The sequence below is a fragment of the Trichechus manatus genome, unplaced genomic scaffold, assembly GCF_000243295.1.
Source record: "Trichechus manatus latirostris isolate Lorelei unplaced genomic scaffold, TriManLat1.0 scaffold00181, whole genome shotgun sequence".
In the NCBI taxonomy this organism is placed as follows: Eukaryota; Metazoa; Chordata; class Mammalia; order Sirenia; family Trichechidae; genus Trichechus; species Trichechus manatus.
Window position 1 is genome coordinate 5,304,552 of NW_004444117.1, and position 20,519 is coordinate 5,325,070.

The 20,519-nt window shown below is 40.7% G+C and overlaps 1 protein-coding gene across 2 annotated transcripts; it reads right to left on the reverse strand.

The window, feature by feature from the left end:
• Window positions 1-9,526: 9,526 nt before the first annotated feature.
• LOC101347289 (T-cell-specific guanine nucleotide triphosphate-binding protein 1-like) lies at window positions 9,527-19,576 on the reverse strand. Of its 2 annotated transcripts, XM_023741467.1 has the most exons (3): window positions 19,331-19,576; window positions 18,805-18,933; window positions 9,527-11,118 (listed from the first exon to the last, which is right to left on the reverse strand). In XM_023741467.1, the coding sequence occupies exon 3, from the start codon at window positions 11,096-11,098 to the stop codon at window positions 9,854-9,856; it is 1,245 nt and encodes a 414-aa protein (XP_023597235.1). In that variant the 5' UTR covers window positions 11,099-11,118; window positions 18,805-18,933; window positions 19,331-19,576; the 3' UTR covers window positions 9,527-9,853. The 2 variants fall into 2 exon arrangements, with proteins under 2 accessions (XP_023597235.1, XP_004387255.1); XM_004387198.2 differs by lacking the exon at window positions 18,805-18,933.
• Between the last annotated feature and the right edge of the window lie 943 nt (window positions 19,577-20,519).

Sequence of the window (20,519 nt, forward strand, 5' to 3'; positions counted from 1 at the left end):
CATTTGGTGTTCGGCTGAGTTCTTTATCTCTTCATTTGATGTTCTAGGGTTTCAGGATTGTTGATTCTCTGTTTGGCTTAGTTTTTCAGATCTTTGTTGTGGAGGGACGGCGTGGTGTTTCTGCCTAGAGCTCCATCTTGCCGGAAGTCCTCTCTGCTTGCTTCTTTTTTATATCTCAAAAGAGATTGACTCAAGACGCAACCTAATCCTGTAGTTTGAGTCCTGCCCCATTAACATAACTGCTTTTGATCCTGCCTCATTAACACCATGGAGGTTAGTATTTACAACACGCAGGATAACTACGTCAGATGACAAAATGGAGAACAGCCATACAATACTGGGAATGATGGCTTAGCCAAGTTGACACACATTTTTGGCGGACACAATTCAATCTATGACAGGTGGATAAATGATATCTCTTACTGTATTGGAATGCAGTTAGACTGACTCTTTGTTCACAATATTTGAAGAGCTGAACATCTTCTGAAAATTTATCAAACTTATTTGTGTAAGTGCAATAGATTTTGCAATTAATAGAAATTGACATCCAGTGTACTTCATTTATGATTTTGACTATTAATTCACACAGTTGGACAGACTAGAACTGATTTAATTTTTTTTTTCTGTACTGTACTAATGACAAAGGAGCAGCTAGATATTTAATTTATAATACCTCTTTAAATAGATTAATAAGTATTGGAAAGAAGAATATGACACCATTTTATAGGGAGAAATGTAAGGTAATTCTTAGGAAGGACTTGGGAGTCACCTCTCACTGTCTGTAAATAGTCATCCATTAGGGTAAATTTTCCATGCCTAGTGATAAAAGGGTATGATTTTCACTTGCGGTTGCCATGAGTTGGGGGCCATCTCATATGGCAGCTAACAACAACATATACACATCAAATGACCCTCAAGAAGATGGCCTTAATACATTAGGAATATTCTAGCTTTCAGAATTTTGAGACAGAGTTTTTGCTGGGATAAATCTCAGATGCCTCCTTAGTTTTGCCGACCTGGGATAGATTTCAAATTAGAACCCAGTTTTCTATCCTGCATTTCTTTGAAAAGCCCAACAGTACCAATAGAGCTAATAGGCAGTAATTTTTTAATTTTTAGAGCCAGATTTCTGAGCTATTAGAACCTGAGTTCAACCTTTGTGGTATATGACAGACAAGGGCAAGAGTAGGCTCCAGACCTGAATTCCAGATTGTAGGAATTGTGGGTGGGACAGGAATTTGTTAGAAAGACAGATGGATGTGATGGGAGAACATTATCTATCATTTTAGAGAAAGATGCCTGGATACTATGATGTTTATGAGATGATGAGCTGACTCTAGAAGGGGCACATCAGGCAGGGTCCCAGGAGGCAGACCAAGGTCATGAGAGCAGCAAGAGGCAGAGATCCAGAGGCCTGCTGGTCTCAAGGTAGTTTGACCATTAGTGGAGTCACCCTTAAAACAGAATAGACTGTTTTGGACTGGAATATAAGCCTACAAAACCATAGGGAGAAATTTAGAAATTTAAGATTTTAAGAAAGCCTTCAATTTAGGATAGGAATTGGAAACAGCATCTATTGGAGAATAACTATTTGATCTGACCTAATGAGAACTGAGTTACAAACGCGAGATGAAAACCAAGCTACAGAAAAGAGAGTCCCAATTCAAGTATAACCCAAATCTAACGTGGCTTGAATCAGTCTTAGGAACTAGGGGTTCAAAACTGACCCCATGGCCTGAGTGGGCAACAGCCCTCATAGAGGTTTTAATTGGCTCCACCTCTGAGGACTGGAAGTCTGTCAGAGAAAGGAAAAATGAAAACATGCCAAATATCTTGTACATTATGATAAAAAATGTAAGAGAGTGAGAGAAATGTTTAACTGTGAGGCAGAAAACTTGTGTTCCAAGACCAGCAGTAAGAGAAGACAATGAAACTTGGAGGATGTAGCAGTGGGACCCAGGCTGGGTGCTGATATATTTAGGAGTGACAATCCAGGAAGACAAACCGGCCTGAAAAACAGAGGATCTGCCGACTGGGTTGTAAAGACAAGATAAATTCTTGTTAAAAAAAATGCCACTAGGAAAGCCAACAGAATGTTTCCCAGCATCTGTACCTGTGTTACCAACCAACACAAAAGATTCCCTTATCTCTTTGATAGCCTTCTCTCTTTCACTTTACTCTTTTGCTATATCCCTAGCCTACTAATGTTCTGTTAACCTTTTCTACATCTTATGAAAAAGAACATCAGAGTTTTGCTTTGAGCTATGATCCTCACTACAAAAATGCCATTAACAAAAGAATCCTTCCTGGAGAAGCCATTGAGTTGAGCCAATCACAACTGGAGCACGGACACTTGCAGAAGCAGCTCTTACCATCAATGATTCACTGAAACATGTGGAAAATACCGACCGTTGCTGTGATAGGAGATGCAGAAGTAGGGAAGTGCATTTCATCAATATGCTGCCGGTACTTGAAGAGTTGCTGAAGTTCCAGTCCCACTGGACTTGTAGAGACCACTAGGGAGTGCGCTACATACAACTATCCTCAATTTCCTCATGTGACAATATGAGAACTACCAAGTAGAAAGTCACAACATTTTCTGGACCAAGGGAATTTTCTGAGTATGACTACTTCTTCATCATTTTTACTTAATTCTGTAAAGGAAATGATTTAACAATAGCCCTGGAGATCAGAAAGAACAAGAAAATGTACATAGTTAGGACCAAGGTGAACAATGATTTAAATGTAAAAGAGAAATGTAGGCCCAGTACGTTCAACAAGGAGCGAGTCTTGCAGCAGATTTGGGCCTATTACCTGGAATATCTTCAGAAACTCGAGTTGGGTGAGCCATGTGTCTTCCTTGTCTTCAACATTGATGTGATTATGCTTTACCAATCCTGGAGGCCACACTGCTAAAGGAGCTCCCAGCCTATAAGACAGCACATCTTTTTCCTTCCCTTTCTCACAGTTTCTGAGGCAGCCAGTGAGAGAAGGAGGGATGCCCTGGTGACATAACAGTTTATGCTAATGAGGTGACTCTTGGGTGGGAGGTTGGCCAAGTCAGAAAGACCCACTTCATAATGTCAGCCAACCTCAAGGGAGTGTGGGCATGATTCAATCAACTATGTCTGTGTAATGAGGTCTCAATAAACATTCTGGACATGGTCCCAATAAAGTCTCCACGTCCCATGGTTAATGATAGACCTTGGTGCTAGTGGGAGGGTAGTGTGTCTTTTGGGACATGTAAGTGCCTCATTATGAACCCTCTTAGACCTTGCACTGTGCATCTCTTCATTTGTATCCTTTTTGCTATAATAAAACGGTAATCACAAGTATAGCACTTTCCTGAATTCTATGAGTCATTCTGGTGAATTATCAAACCTGAGGAAGTAATAGGAGCCAACAGATCAGGAGTTAGGGGGGCTGGGGATCCCTGAGCTTATGGATGGTATCCTAAAGGAATAGTAGGAACCCCAGAATTTGTAGCCAGCGGGTTATAAGTGAAGGAGGCTCTTGAGACCTCCAAAACTTACAGCTGAGATTCTGAGGGGTAGAGAAACCATTGCCTTCAAGTTAATTCTGATTTATAGTGACCCTATGGAACAGAGTATAACTTCCCTATAGGGTGTCCAAGGCTATAATCTTTACAGAAGCACACTGCCATGTCTTTCTTCCACGGAGTGACTGGTGGGTTTGAATCACCAACCTTTTGGTTAGTAGTCAAGTGCTTAACCACTGCACCATCAGGGCTTCTTAAATGGTAGAGGGAACCTCTGAACTTGTAGCCTGCGGGTCAGAAGTGAAGGTGTCATGGGAACCCTAAGCTTGCAGCTAGCCACTGAAGCCTTGGGAAGACTTGGCAGTCTGCAGGACTGTGCCCTATAACTTGTGAGGTCTGTCCTAGCTCTGGGTAGTTAAGGTCTGTGATGGTTAAGATTGTGTGTCAACTTGGCTGGCCATGATTCTCAGTGTTTTGGCAGTTATATAATGTTGTGATCACTTCCTTGATGCAATTTGATATGTGATTACCCCCATGATGGAACCTGCTGAGTGGTATTGGTAGCGGTGGAGCCTGTGGCAGCTCACCACCTCCTCAGCCTTCATCTCTCCACCCTCCACCACCTACTTCCTACCTGCTGTCCTTGTCAGGGCTTTTGGCTTGTTCTGGATCCTGCAGCTGCCTCTTGTTCATTTGACCTCTGGTTCTTGGGACTTGAGGTAGCAGCTTACCTGCAGATCTTGGGTTTGCCAGCTCCTGCAGCTGCGTGAATCAGGAGAAGCCCTATCCTGATCCATGGACTTGGAATGTTCCAGCCTCTACAATTGTGTGAGCTGTTTCCTTCCTTGATATAAATCTCTCTCTATATATATTTGTATGCTTTACTGGTTTTGCTTCTCTAGAGAACCCAGCCTAAGAGAGTCAGAGGAAGATGTGCTGCATGTGCAGTTAGTGTTAGAACAAAACCAGATACAGATTTTAAAAACAACTGTTTTAAATACGCTCAAAGAACTAAAGCAAAATATGAACAAGGAATTAATGTAGAATTACAAAATGATGTATGAACAAAATGAGAATATTAACAAAGAGGTAGGCACAAAAAGAAACCAAACAGAAATTCTGGAGCTGAAAATACAATTACAGAAAATTAATTCACTGGAGAGTTTCATTAGCAAATTTGAGATGGCAGAAGAAAGAATCAATGAACTTGAAGCTAGGACAATTGAACTGTTACAATGAGAAGAACAGAAAGAAAAAATAATAAAGAAAAATGAACAGAGACTAAAAGGACAGTGGCACACCATTAAGTGGGCAAATATATGCGTTATGGGAATTCCAGAAGGAAAGGAGAAACAGAAAGGGCAGAAAGAATATTTAAAGAAATAATGGCCAAATACTTTCCAACTTTGATCAAATACATAAATTTGCTGATACAAGAAGCTCAATGAATTACAAGTAGGATAAACCCAAGGAGCTTCATGGCAAGACACATTATAATAAAACTGTTGAAAACCAAAGATACAGAGAGAATTTTGAAAGCATCAAGAGAAAAGTGAACTGTCACATACGAGGGAGCCCCAAAAAGACTAAGTGTCATTTTCTCGTCAGAAACAATGAAGTCCAGAAAGAAGTGGAATGTTAAATTCAAAGTTCGGGTGGGTGGAGGGAGAAGGAACAAAAACTCTGTCATCCAAATCTGTCCATCAAAAATGAGGGTGAAATCAAGACATTCTTAGATATAGAAAAGCTGTAGAGTTTGTTGCTGCTAGGTCTACCCTAGAAGAACTGTTAAAGGGAGTCCTCTAGTTTGAAAGGTGAGGACACTAGATAATAACTCAAAGATGTTTGAAGAAATACAGATGTTCATAAAGATAATTTCAAAGGCAAATATAATGGCCAATTTTGCTGTATTTTTGTTGGTAACTATATTTGTTCTGGTGGCGCAGTGGTTAAGATCTTGGCTGCTAACCAAAAGGTTGGCAGTTTGAATCCACCAGCCACTCCTTGGAAACCTATGGGGCAGTTCTACTCTGTCCTATAGGGTAGCTATGAGTCAGAATTGACTTGACAGCAACAGGTTTGATTTTTTTTGGTATATTTGTTATGTTCTATGTAAAATAAAATACAAAAGTATAAATAATAATTATAAATATATGACAGTAGATACATAATGTATAAAGGTGTAATTTGTGACATCTACAACATAAAAGGGGTGGAAGGAGCGTTATCGGAATGGAGTCTTTGCATGTTATTGAAGTTATGTTTGTAACAATGTAAACTAGGTTGTTGTAAATTTAGGATGGTAAATGTAATCCCCATGGAGACCACGAAGAAAATTCCTCAAATATATATACACAAAAAGAAATTAGAAGGGATTCAAAACAAAAATTCAACTAAAAACATAAAAAGGGAAGTATTTGAGGAGATAAGGGACAAAAAATGTATAAGACACACAGAAAATATATAGCAACATCGCAAAAGTAAGTCCTTCTTCATCAATAATTGCTTTAAATGTTAATGGATTGAATTCTCCAACCAAAAGGCATGGATTGACAGAATGGATAAGAAAATACGACCCAACTGTATGCTGTCTACAAATGACCAATTTTAAATCAAAAGACACAAATAGGTTGAAAGTGAAAGGTTTCACACAAGTAGAAACCAAAAGAGAGCTTGATGCCCATATGAATATCTGACAAAATAGACTTTAAGCCAAAACTGTTATGAGACAAATAATAACATTATATAATGATAAAATTATCAATTCATCAAGAAGAAATAACAATTATAAATACATATGCACCTAGCAGCAGAACCCCCAAATACTATGAAGGAAACACAGACAGAACTGAAGGGAAAAATAGATAATTCTACAATATTAGTTGGAGACTTCAACATACCACTTTCAAGAATGGATAGAACAGCCAGACAGAAGATCAACAAGAAAATAGAGGCCCTAAATGGCACTACAAACTAACTAGATGCAACAGACATTTATAGAACACCTCACCCAAGTACACCAGAATATGCATTCCTTCCCAGTACACATGGATCATTCTCCAGGATATACCATATGTTAGATCACAAAGCAAACCTCAATAACTTTAAAAAAATTAAAATCATACAAAGTATCTTCTGCAACAATAGTGGAATGAAACTAGAAATCAATAATTGAAGGAAAACTGGAAGTATCACAGAAATGAGAAAATTAAACAAAAGACAACTAAACAACCAATCGATGAAAGAACAAATCACAAGGAAAAATCACAAAATACTTAGAGACAAATGAGAATGAAAGCACAACACATCAAAATCTCTTGGATATGGCAAAGGCAGTACACAGAGAGGAGTTTAGAGCTATGGACATCTACATTAAAAAAGAAGAGGCCAAATCAATAACCTAATTTTACATCTTGAGAAACTAGTAAAGGAAGAGCAGACGAAGCCCAAAGCAACCAGAGGAAAGAAATAATAAAGATTAAGCTGAGATAAATGAAATAGAGAATAGAAGAATGATAGTTAGCAAAACCAAAAGTTGGTTCTTTGAAAAGATGAGCAAAATTGACAAACCCCTAGCTAGACTGACAAAGAAAAGAAAAGAGAGAGAGAAGATGCTAGTAACTAAAATCAGAAATGAAAGTGGCAACATTACTACCAACATTACTGAAATTAAAAGGACTATAAGAGAATGCTATGGATAATTGTATGCTAACAAACTGGAAAACTTAGACAAAATGGAGAAAATTCTAGAAACATACAAACTACCTAAATTGAGTTAAGAAGAAACAGAAAATCTTAACAGAGTACAACATATGAAGGGATTGAATTAGTAATAAAAAATCCCTCAAGAAAACAAAGTCCAGGACCAGGTGGCTTCACTGGTGAATCCTACTAAACATTTAAAGAAGAATTAACACCAATGCTTCTGAAACTCTTCCAAAACATAGAAGAGGAGTGAACTCATTCTATGAGGCCAGCATTAATCTGATAACAAAGCTAGCTAAAAAGACCGTAGGAAAATAAGACAACACACCAATATGCCTTATGAATGTAGATACAAATATTTTCAACAAAATACTAGCAAACTGGATCCAACAGCATATTAAAAGGATTATACATCATGTCCAAATGGGATTTATCCCAGGAATGGAAGGTAGTTCAAAATAAGAAAATACATCACATCAATAGAGTGAAGGAAAAAAAAAAAATACAATCATATCAACTGACATAGAGAAACCATTTGGCACAATCCAATACCCCTCCTGATAAAAGTACTCAGCAAATTAGGAATAGAAGGGAAATCCCTCAACATGCTAAAGGGCGTTTATGAAAACTCCACAATGAACATCATACTCAGTGGAAAAAGACTGAAAACTTTCCGCTAAGATCAGGAACACGACAGCAATGCCTGCTTTCACCACTGCTCTTCAACACTGCACTAGAAGTTCTAGCCAGAGAAATTTAGCAACAAACAAACAAAAACAAAAGAAACAAAAGCCATCTAAAGCAGAGAAGAAAAAAGAAAAATTATCTGTATTCACAGATGACATGATACTATATATACTAATCCCCAAGAATCCACAAGAAAGATACTAGAGGTAATAAACAAATCCAGCAAATTGGCAGGGTAGAAGATCAACATTCAGAAATAAGTTGTTTCTAATAACTAGCAATGAAAAATCTGAGAAGGAAATTAAGAAAATCATTCCTTTTACAATAGCATCAAAAAGAATAAAATACCTAGGAATAAATTTAACCACGGGGTGAAAGACTTTTACACTGAAAACTATAAAACACCACTGAAAAAAGATAGAAGATACCTAAATAAGTGGAAAGACATTCTGTATTCATGGATTGGAAGACTTAATATTGTTAAGATGTCCATTATACCCAAAGCGATCTATTGATACAATGCAATTCCTATTAAAATTACAACATTTTTTTGCAGAAATAGAAAAAATGATCCTCATGTTCCTATGGAATTGCAATGGGCCCCAAATAGCCAAAAAAATAGCAAAAAAGAAGAACAAAGCAAGAGAACTCACATTACTTGATTTCAAAAAGTACTATAAAGCTACACTAATCAAAATAGTGTGGTACTAGTTTAAGGATATATATATGGACCAAGGGAATAGAATTGAGAATCCAGAAATAAACCCATACATCTCTGGCCAATTTATTTATGACAAGAGTGTCAAATCCATTCAATGGGGAAAGAATAGTCTCCTCAACCAATGGTGCAAAGAAGATATACAAATGGCCAACAAGCACATGAAAAGATGTTCAACATCATTAGCTATTAGAGAAATGCAAATCAAAACCACAATGAGATACTACTTCACAAGCACTAGATTGCTGTTATAAAAAAAAGAGAAATAACAAGTGTTGGCAAGAGTGTGGAGAAATTCAAATACTTATACACTGCTGGTGGAATGTAAAGTGGTGCAGTCACTGTGGAAAACAATTTGGTGATTCCTAAAAAAGTTAAACATAGAAATATCATATGACCTAACAATTCCTGTCCTTGGTATATACCCAAAAGAATTGAAAGCAGCGACTCAAACAGACACATGTATACCAATGTTCATTGCAGTATTATTCACAACAGCAAATGGCAGAAACAATCCAAGTGTCCACTTAGAGATGAATAACTAAACCAGATATGATCTATCCATACAATGAAGCATTATTCAGCTATAAAGAGAAAGGAAGCTCTGATTCATGCCACCACATGTATGAACCTTGAAAACATCGTGGTAGATGAAATAAGCTAGACAAAATATGACAAATATCATATGATTCAGTTTATATGGAATATCTAGAACAGGCAAACCATTAAGACAAAAGAAGATGAGTGGCTACCAGGGGACATAGGTGATGGAATGGGGAGTTTAAAAAAATGCAGAAATTGTAAAAAAAAAAAAAAGTTATCAAACTAGTAGACGAAATAGCTTGCTTGCTGACATTTAAAAAAGACTAGATTAAAAAAATAATAAAAAAGAAAAAAGTCAATGGATAACAGTCATCTCGATTACTACTAAATGTTTATTACCTGAATAAGTAATGCATACAACAGACTACTTCATAGCACTTGGGGATTAATGGAAAGTATGTGGCGTGTTTCTATGGCGATTCAAGCAACATATAGGCAGGTCAAACCCCCCATACACAACAATAAGACATCAGTGTGAAATAATGGCATTCCTCCTCTGGAAAGACATCTTTCACCTTATGGAAGAGTTAACTTAGGCGTTGAGAGGAAGAGGACCTCCCCATCCATAGACTACAAGACCCGAGACCCATTTTCTCTTCAGTGAGGCAAGTCACCCCACTTCCCCCTCATTCTCTTAGAATTCAGCTCCCTAAAGTCTTGTGCAAGATAATTTTGGCATCATCAGCCACCGTGTTGAGGAATTTCAAATGTAGAATGTAGGTTTTCACAAACTGTAAGATAGAAGATTTGAGACCTCCAGTCACTGAGCAGTAGGCTTCAACACATGTCTTGGCTTTTGCTATTGTACAATCATCCTTCACAAGTAATTGAAAATCCAAGGACTTGATGGAGCTTCTAATCTCCTGCTCAGATATGCCAAAGTTCTGGGCAATCTCTTTGATGGATTTATCATCCAGACCAAAATGACTTCTGTAATGTGCCAAGCACTTCTCCTGTTCAGGCAAGTCAAAGCCATAGATGAATGGCATGAAGGGGACGAAGGCCAAAGCTGATGTCTTCAGGGCATCCAGCCAGATCTTCTCCTTGAAGAAATCTCTCTTCATCTCAATGGCAGAGTCAGACAAGCAGGGCATAAGAAGCACAAAGGTGTGGCGCTTGTGAGCAGGGAGTTCCTTCAACAGCGTCTCCTCCAGCTTTGGGAAATCAAAGTCAGTCAAGTCAAAGTTGGAGACCAAGAAGATGTGTGGCTCAGGCACTCCAATATCACTGAGATTTGCCAGGCAGTAGTCTCGGATCTGCTGAAGGACTCTCTCCTTTTTGAAGGACTTGGGTTTGCTTATCTCTTCATTATGTAAATCATTGTCCACCTTGGTTCTAACAAAGTAGAATTTCCTTCCCACGTTCTTGATTTTCTGAGCCAGTAGAGCATCATTTTCATTGAAACGAGTGGAAGATATGATGATGAAGAAGTCATATTTAGCAAATTCCACCGTTTCTAGATAAGTCTCCAGAGAGAAATTGGGGGCCCCACTGCCAGGCATGTCCCAGAAGGTCACTTTGGGATATTTTGGATGTTGATAGGGAGTTTTCTTCATGGTAGTCTCCACAACCCCAGTACTAGCAGACCCCTCCTCTTCATGACTCAGCCCTCGCAGGGCATTGATGAAACTGGACTTCCCAGTCCCACACTCCCCAATCACAGCCACATCCAGGGGAGCATTCTCTGCTTCCACAAGTGATTTCTGAATCTTACCAACCATATCTTTTAGCTTCCCCTTTACAAGGTCTTCTTGAATATCATTGATGGTTTCTTGCGAGAGGATGCCTCCTGCCTTACTGATCAATGTAGAGTAGTAAGGGAGAAACTCAGAAGACAATTGCTGTAACTTCTTTCCTGATAGGAAGTCTGAGATAAACTGATCCATGGCAGTTAACTATGGGAGGTCTGGGGAAAGTAAAGAGAATATGGAAGTCAGGTGAATGAAACAGCAGAACATAAACATAAGGTCAGCTAGGCAAATATACTGGTCCCTTTATATCGTACATATCCATATTACTATGACTAACTCATTTTCCCTCACGACTTTACTTTCCACTTCTGTAGAAGAGACTACCCGTTTCCTATGTTGCTTATTTCTACATCCCAGGAGTCAGCCTCTCAGACAGTGTGGTGGACAGAATAATGGCCTCCAAAGATTTCCATGTCTCCATCACCAGAACCTGTAAATATGTTGCCTTACATGGCTAAAGGGACTTTGCTGATGTGATTAAGTTAAAGATCTTGAGATGGGAAGATCAGTGGTCTAGGAGGTAAACAGAACCTCTAATTTTCTGTATTAAATATAGGACAGTTTGGAAACATGGATATCTGATTAAACTGTAAGGAAATTCAAGAAAATTATTACTATATATTGATGCAGCCTTATATTCATTCATGATGAGTAAGGAAGGTGATATAGGAAGCTGTGGATTACAAAAAATTATACACATAGGGTAGTCTCAGGGTCTACCAGCGGGTTTTTTACAGTTGGAGACTGCTCACTGCCCACCACCTCCTCCATTTCCTTAAAGGACAATTTTCAAAAGAAGGTAAAATTATGACTCTCATACAAATATACCATGCACACATTTTATTTTATTTATTCATTATTAATGAAGAAACAAGGCAGGTGTTACAACTAGTTTAGAGGAGAATCCGGAAGAACAGAAACATTTATAGCTCAGGAATATTGAAATGAATGTACAAATGGAGGCAAAATTGCCTTCTTCTACAGTGGGAGGGGTATACTGATTGAGCTTTCCTAGGCAGATTTTATTTGCATGTCTATGGAAGAGAATAATTTTGCATTGCTCCCAGTTATTAAAAACTACAGACTCTAGCAACTCAGAAAACCCAGAAGAGCGTGCATTAAGCTATGCATAGTGGAGACACCTTGTAATCTTTTTGTTTATTCCAAATTTTGTTACAAGTTCCTTATAAAAAAGAAAAGCTATCTACAGACACAAGCATCCACTTTTGCTTGCCAAAGACCAGCCTCCCTTCTCCTCCAGATGTGTCTTCTCTCTCCCTCCCCCAGGCAAAGTCCGGTCCTCACTGTCTTCCCAAGTCTTCCTTCCACATACAGGCACACAGAATACGATGACTACTCCATTAATTATACATTCAGTTCAGCTTATATCTTTAAGCTTGTATAACCCTACCCAGAACTGAGCTTAGCAGAAGAATGATCGTCCATGTACCACCCACCACACACTCCCTTGACTTCCTAGTGATCCCACAGCCTGATGTTGCCATTGAGTATTATGAATAGAATGAGTGTTAAGAATTCGGAAAAAAAAAAAAATCTGCTTCATGTAAGCCATGAATGATTCTATTTTATTATTTTTCTCTGCCTCCTGAATTAAGAAATTTGGAGACCCTAGAACAGGAGAGTTTAACGAAACATTTGTGGAATTTAGTGGGAGTCAATTTAAGAAATCATATCAAGTTACTTCTTAAATTTAACACATGGTTACTTTTCAAAATCTGACTGTGATATTACACTCAATAGCAGGACTTGAGTGTGCCTGTTCTCAATTTTCCCAGAATTGGATGTTTACAATCTTATGTCTGCTATCAGTTTGAGAAAACCGTTGTAACTACTACTAGTGTGGCTTTCATTTATGGCAAAATATTCAGATATATCATAGTTGGGGCTCTGGAAAGCCTAAATCCCACTTGCAAATGTAATTTTTATCTGTCAGTTTGTCTAGGCCATGGTGTCCAGTTGTTAGATCAAACACTAGTCTAGGTGTTGCTATCAAGGTATTTGGTAGAAGTGATTCAAAATTTCAATCAATTAACTCTAAATAAAGGAGGTTACCTTTCATAATGTAGGACAGCCTCATCCAATCAGTTAAAGGCCTTAAGAACAAACACTGAGATTTCCAGGAGAAGGCGGAATTCTGCCTCAGGGCTGTAACATAACACTGCCTGAGCTTCTAGCCTGTAGCTTAGCCTACTGAATTCTGACTCAAGAATGCTGGAGTTTACAGCCTGCCTCCTGCCTTTTGGATTTTGGACTCTCCAGCCCTCGTTAACTCATGAGCCAATTTGTTAAAATCTATCTATCTACCTATCTACTACCTACCTACCTACCTACCTACCTATCTATCTATCTATCTACTTCCTCTCTCTCTCTGTGTCTCTGTCTATCTATCTCTCATCTAGAAATATATGGAGTCCCTGGGTGGTGTAAATCGTTAATGTGCTCAGCTGCTAACTGAAATGTTGGGGCTTCAATTCCACCCAGTGATGCCTCAGAAGAAGTACTGCTGATCCACTTCTGAAAACCACCCATCAAAAACCCTATGGAGTATGTTTCTATTCTGACACATGTGAGTTGCCATGAGTTGGAGGAGACTTGAAGGCAACTGGTTATATATATATCTATAGATCCGTATCTATATATCTCCTATTGGTTCTGTTGCTCTGGAGAACCTGACTTCAAATCTTAGAGTTTTATCAATTCTTAAGGAAAGGGAGGACCTAGCAGAATCTGGGATCACGATTTTCTTTTAATTGCCACACCCCCAGGGCATAGTTTAGTGCTCGACACATACCCGACACTTCTTAGATTTTCGAGTAGCTGAATAAAAAGTGTAAGCCTATTCTTGGGATTATGGAATGCATCAAGTTATGCATTTGACACGACTTACATTGACCCTGGCCTAAAGCCTCTAGAATGGGATAGCCTCATATCTCCAGAGCTTTGTCTTCTTTGACATATCAGATCAAACTTGGGGGGAACCCAACTCAAGACCATAGAGTTGTCTGGCCAGGAATCAGCAGAGATCTCTCTTTCCTCTCTCTCTTTCTCTCTCTGTGTGTCTCTCTCTTTATTTCTCTCTGTCTTTCTTCCTCCCTTCCCCTTAAGAATTTGGGCAGTTGGGTCATAATTCTTGCAGGGGCAAGTCTGAGCAGCTATGTTGTGCCTGGGTCCAGTGATAACAAAAATATCTTCACCGAGTGTCCCCCCTAGAGAGGACATGCAAGCTTCTGGTGTTATTGGTGGGGAAGTGGTTCTGTGGGGCTAAGCTCAGGTTATACCTCTTACATAAACACTTTGTATATCATCCATGGATACCTAGGCAAAGTCAGAGACCTGCAGAGATAAAGAATAGAAAAAAGGCAATGACTGAAAGAAGCTAGGATGGAAGAGCCTGGTTCCCAGGCAGGGGAAGTAAACCTTGTCTCTGTCCATTCCTTTCTCCATTTCCATGTATGACAGGCCCAGAGGCACAGCACACCTGTCCTTGTCCTCGTGACTACTTACTGCCCACCCTCTCCTTGTGCTGGATTAGGGCATTTTCTTCTGTGCCTTTAATTGAGCCTCAGCTAGAACAATAATAGAACTATAAAATCTTTGTGGTCTAGTCGATTCCGATTCACGGCCATCCATGTATTAAAGAGTAGACTGCTCCATAGGGGTTTCTTGACTAATCTTTATGGCAGCAGATTACCAGGACTTTCCTCTGCAGTGCTGCTGGAAAGGCTTGAACTGCCAACCTTCAGGTTAGTAGTCAAGCCCCAACTGTTTGCCCTATCCAGGGACATTAATAATAGGACTATACATAAACAAATTATTCAGAATTTCTACAGTGTCTGCACATGCATTATTGATCCTCAATCAGTCTCAATGAAATGAGGAATCATTTTACAGATAATGAGGCTCAGACACAAATCAATGCAACAGCCTTGGACACTGGCTGGGGCAGGAAGACCCAAGACCTCTGCCTTCTTCCAGGGCACTTGTTCATCTACCAGATGCCCAGCTCCCCTATCTCTGAGACCTTCCCTAGCCATGGCCTTACCATCAGATAAACACCTCATGTTTCTCCCCCTACTCCATGTTTTTCGTGAAAAGCCTCTACTCATGGCCACCCCTCTCTTAACTGACTGTATCTGACTCTCACTCTCACCACTCTGCTCCTACCCTTCCTTCCAAGAATCGCAAATCTAATGCACAGACACTTTCTCTTGTTTTTTTTGCAAACGCCGACTGTGGCCAAAAAATCGAGCTGGGCAGAGGGACTGGTGAAACCCCTGAAACTTGTCTTGGGATGGCTGAGGGGTGCTGAGCAGTGGCAGAGAGAGATCTGGGGACCCTCATCATGAATGTCCTGCAGTGGACTGTGCAGATCACAGGACATTCATCATGAGAAACGTCATTGCTGTTCTACATCCAAAGACACTGGAGCTCAAAGTGGAGGTCACAAGTCCCAAATCTCTCACAGGGAGGAAGACTGGATTCACACCTCATTTTGTCACATCAGTCCGATTGTAAGGGACAGGACGCTCTTATTTTCTTTAAAGCAGGGGAACAGCTTTGGACTTTGAGATAAGCACAACTCCAAACCAGGTAAACATCTGCAGCTATTCCACCAGCCTGACTCCAAAAAGGGATATCTTATACCAGACTGTTCCAGATAAAGCCTATTTGCAAACGGCATCTTCAAAGACAGGCTATGTGTAGACTGAAAACCTCCAGCATCTGCTTTCCACCTCAATCCAATAAGCCTCATCCTGCCTTTAAGTCACCCTTGCCAGCCTCCCTGCCCCTTGAAGGCCCTGTGGTCCCCAGCCTGGTTTCCATCCCACAGCAATAGCCCTCGTTATTTTCTGCAAGGAAGATAAGTGTGGAGTCTGAGGTCCGCTGTTCCTTGAATGAGCCCCAAATCCTGAGTCAGAATGCTGTGGTTACTGAGATCTAAGGTTCTGGAACTCTCCCTCGTCTATCTGTCATCTCTGTCCCTGCCCTGGTGCCCTGTTCTTTCTGCTCTTGTAGTCACCACAGAGAACAGGACACAGAAACTGCTCTCAGAATGTCTCAATGAGGCAATGACTAAAATCTATGAAAAAGACATTGTCTACAGCACGTGAGCTGAAACAAGCATTTTGCCTTGACTGACCTCAGGTAGGAAGATGAACATCGAGCAATTCAAATTTATCACTGCTCTGTGCATGTCCCTGAGTGATCGCAAAAGTACTGTATTGATTTTGGGGTTTAAATTAAATACATTTTAATGAGTAGATTAATTCAGCTAATGCAGAAAAAAACAATCTGTGAATAATGAGGACTGACTACTCAATTCAAAAGATTGTCATGATCTATGATGGGAAGAAGAATGGGTTTGGGGAAGGGGACAAGGTATTTTAAGATAACCTTGAAGTCACAAAAGGCAAGATAATTGTATAAGGGGAAGCCTTGTCATTTCCCAAGAAAGAGAAACCAGCCAATCCAGGGCCACATCACAGCAAACAAAGTGGGCAAGGGTTGAGCCCTACAGCTCTTTTTAGACAGGGTCTTCCTATGGGTAACTCTAAAGAGCAGATGCCTTCATGCAGCCTTTGGGAAACTCCTCTATCCATTCAATTCCACAGGCAACTCCTCAAGTCTCAAGGTTTAGAAGGTCATATATTCACAGACAACTCCCAGGCTCACATCCATATCCCAGACTTCTCCCCTGAACTCCACCCTCCAGACTGTTCCCTCCTTCAGGCAGTCCTTAAGAAGGGACTTGGTGTTGCTCCATCAGCTCTCTTCTGGGCTGGTCTAGATTAGATCATGGGATCCATATGGCTGCCCTTTGTCTCAGCAAACTCTGCAACCAGCTTTCTCTTTGGGCTTGCCTGCTGTGGCTTCCTAACCCAACACTCACCTTTGCATTTCTCAGGCTTGTGTCAGACACTAGTTCACTGCCCTCTAACAGCACTGTCCTCTAACTCCTTTCCCAGAGCTCCCATCAAAGCCCTCAGTGTGAGCTCCAGGTGAGGAACAGTCCTCTTACTGGTCCCTTGCGGACAACAGCACCCTGACATGTCCCTCAATATATCTCTTTCACAAAACCCCTCATCCCAACTCTTTTTATACTTCTGTGCTGGTGAGGGCTTTGACAGTCATTAAAGGGAACAACAATTGTCATGACCCAGCCAAAAGTGAGAAAGAAGGAGTAATCCCATTTTAATGTTCGGTTAACTTACCATTAGGGACAGCATCCTGGAGACAGAGGATTTTTAATGTGTTTGTAAACTGAGCTTTAAGCCGTAGAAAGGAAAGATAATTGAATAATGAGAAGCCCTTTCATTCTGAAGGGGCAAGAAAAATCAAATTACCAGTTTGTTATTTAAAACAGAAAGTGGGTAAGGCTGAACGAGCAGTGCCTTGCGCACACCTCCTCCCAGTGTGAGACCTAAAATATGGGGTGTCTATGACTCAGTGCCAACTTTGCTCTATCTAAACTCACTCCCTTGGCTATCTCATCCTGTCCCGTGATTCAAATTCCAAGTATATGCCAGCAACTCCCATGTTATATTTATATCTCCAACCCAGGCCTCTCCCCTGAACTTGAGATCCAAATATTCCATTATTTACTCAACATCTCCCACTTGTAAGTCTAAGATGATCTTGACTAAATGAACTCCACTAAAGCCTAATTCTGGAACAATCTCCCCCTTCTAGTTTAGCTCCTTCCACAGTCTTCATTTCAGGCAACAGCAATGCCATCCTCCATCTGTGAGGAGTCACCCACACAATCCTGTTTCTCTCACACTCCACTTTGGCTTCACCTTCCAAATCTATCCAAATACAACAACTTCTCCCCATTCCACCGCTACCACCCAGTCCCATCGACTTCTCTACCTTGGATGATTACAGAGAGCCTCCCAGAAGTGATCCCACTCTGCACTTGAGTCTCCACAGCTTTGCTGGAAATAGCAACAAATGACCCTTCTAGTAAGAAAGTCAGACCACGAGACTCCCTTCTGCTCACAACCCTCCACAGGCTCCTGCCTTACTCAGGAGAAAGATAAACTCCTTCCAAGCTCTGACCTGACCTGATTCCTGTACCTGAGTGCATTCATCTCCTGCACCCATCTGCCCCTCTCTCTCACTGTGCTTTGCCCCAATCAACTCCCTGTTGTTCTTCCAACATGCCAGATCTGTTTTCTACTTTATCTCCTGTGACTACAAAAATGCATGACTAATGTGCTCAATATGTACTTGTTACATGGACAGAGAGGGAAGATGTTTGAATGGCAGAGAACAGGGAACAAAGCAAATCCCCATCTTTCAAGTCTTCACATGCACAGAGAGCATGAACCAAGATTCTGATTAGGCAAACATAAACCTTCTCTTTGGAGGACGCAGGGGAGGTCTTATGTTTGTAATAAGCAGAAAGAATTGCTTACCTCCACTTGATCTATAGGAAAGAAGAGTAACTGAGCAGGTGAGGAACAGAAACTTACCTGGAGGCAACTTCTATATTCCCCTGCAGATCAACTCTTAGCAATGCTTTTCATGCTCTCCCCACCCCCTGGGCTCCTTTTTACCAGGTTCAGTGGATTTGCCCACCCCATAGTTCTTGGGGCTTCAGGGGACTGGTTTCCCTACAACCATCCCTGGGGATGACTAACCAGGAGAGAGGAGAAAGACAAATACGCAGGGTTAGAGAAATCCAAGATTGGGGAGGTGCAGAATGAACCTCAGAATGACATTGGTCTAGGGGGCAAGGGGAAGGAGATATCAAAATTCCAAGTCTTGAGAAAGTTTCAATCACACAAGAGCCCTGCCCTGTAATTCAGACCCTATACCTCAGCTGAAGTTATATATGAGTTTCTGTTCACTGTTGTTTTCTTCTGGGACAAGCAGGTTGGGGTACTTAGGCAGGATCTTTGCAGGATCCCCAGGACCTTGTTTTCTAGTCTCTGAGAGTGTGTCCACTGCATGTGAGAGAAGAGCAAGGAGAAGGAATGTGAAAAATTCATATTGATAAAGGTTTAGATGTGTATCTGTATATTCATTTCTCATTTCATCTTCTTAACAGCCCCGCATGACATTCTAACTATTCCCACCTTCAGACGAAGGATCAAAGAACTCAAGGAGTTGACAGACAATTCCAGGCTGAGAGACATGCACCTGGGTGTCTTGTTTTTCTCCCAGGCAGTATCGGGGACTCACCTTCCCTGGCCCAAGTGGCTTCTCTGCCCTCCCTTCGCCCCCTGAGCCACCTGCAGGGTGTTCTGATCTGCTTGGATGAAATCACAGCTCTCCATCTGCCCCTCCTGCCCTCAGCTCTCCAGGCACCAAAGCCTGTTTCCAATGTATTTTCTTACTCACCAGCTCCAGAGAGAAAAGAGATTTCTGGTGTCAAAGGTGAGCTCTGAATGTTCCTGCTGAAATGGCAGAAAATCTTGAATCTGGTGAAGGGCTCCCTGCAGTGCACGCCCCAGGAACACCTCACAGACAGTCCTCACAAGTGAAATGCAAGTACTGTCTAGGCCTGTGGTCACTGCAGAGAGAAAGGGACTGCAGAGCCGTTTCCCTGTCTGGTAACAAGGGCAAGTGTGCAAGGCAACAGGAAGGACTCAGCATCTGCCTGCGCCCCACCCTTTAGGGGAATTGACCAGTTGCTGAGGGCTGCATTTACAAGAAATAAAAATGAAACCAGGTTATTTTTTACTCCTTTCTGAAGAGCATGAGCATTTCTAGACTAGCTCCTTCCACAGTCTTCTCCATTTCAGGCAACAGCAATGCCATCTTCCCATCTGCAAGGAGTCACTTACACAGTCTTCTTTCTCTCACACTCTATATTGGCTTAACCTTCCAAGTCTATCCAAATCCAACCACTTCTCTCCATTCCTACCGCTACTGCCCAGACCCAAGCCACCATTATCTCTACCCGGAATGAATACAGAGAGCCTTGCAGAAGTGATCCCACCCCCTCTGCGATGTCTTGGTACAGTGATTGCCTGCCTCTTCTCCCTATAAACTGGCAGTGACAGCCAGGTGACAAGCCAGGGCACAGATGCTGATGGAGTAAAACAAGGCTAAACAAATGCCTGACAGGTGAGGAGTTCATGAAAGCAGATTCTGGCCTGGAAGAGATCATCTGGCCTTCACTTCTACCATTCAAATCCATGTTCATAGGCTTGCAGATATAATAAATAAAAATATATGATGCAAATTAGAAAAGAACTTAATAGAATTCTAAGAAAAGAAAATAGCAGGTGGAACATAGATAAGGATTTGTTTGTTGGAAAATTGAAATAAACAAGACTCAGAAGGTGGTAGAGATGTCTGAAGAGAGAGAAGGGAAGAACCCATACCTACATACATTATGGAGAAAGTTAGAATATTAAATGTAAAGGAAAATTCTAAGGGCTTTAACAAGGAAGGGTTAGATCACTTAAAATGAACAAGAATCAGACCATTACCAAGCTTCTCCACAGTAATACTGAATGCAAAAAGACAATGGAGCAATATTTTTGAAGTACAGAAAGAACTTTACTTTTAAGCTCTTATAGTC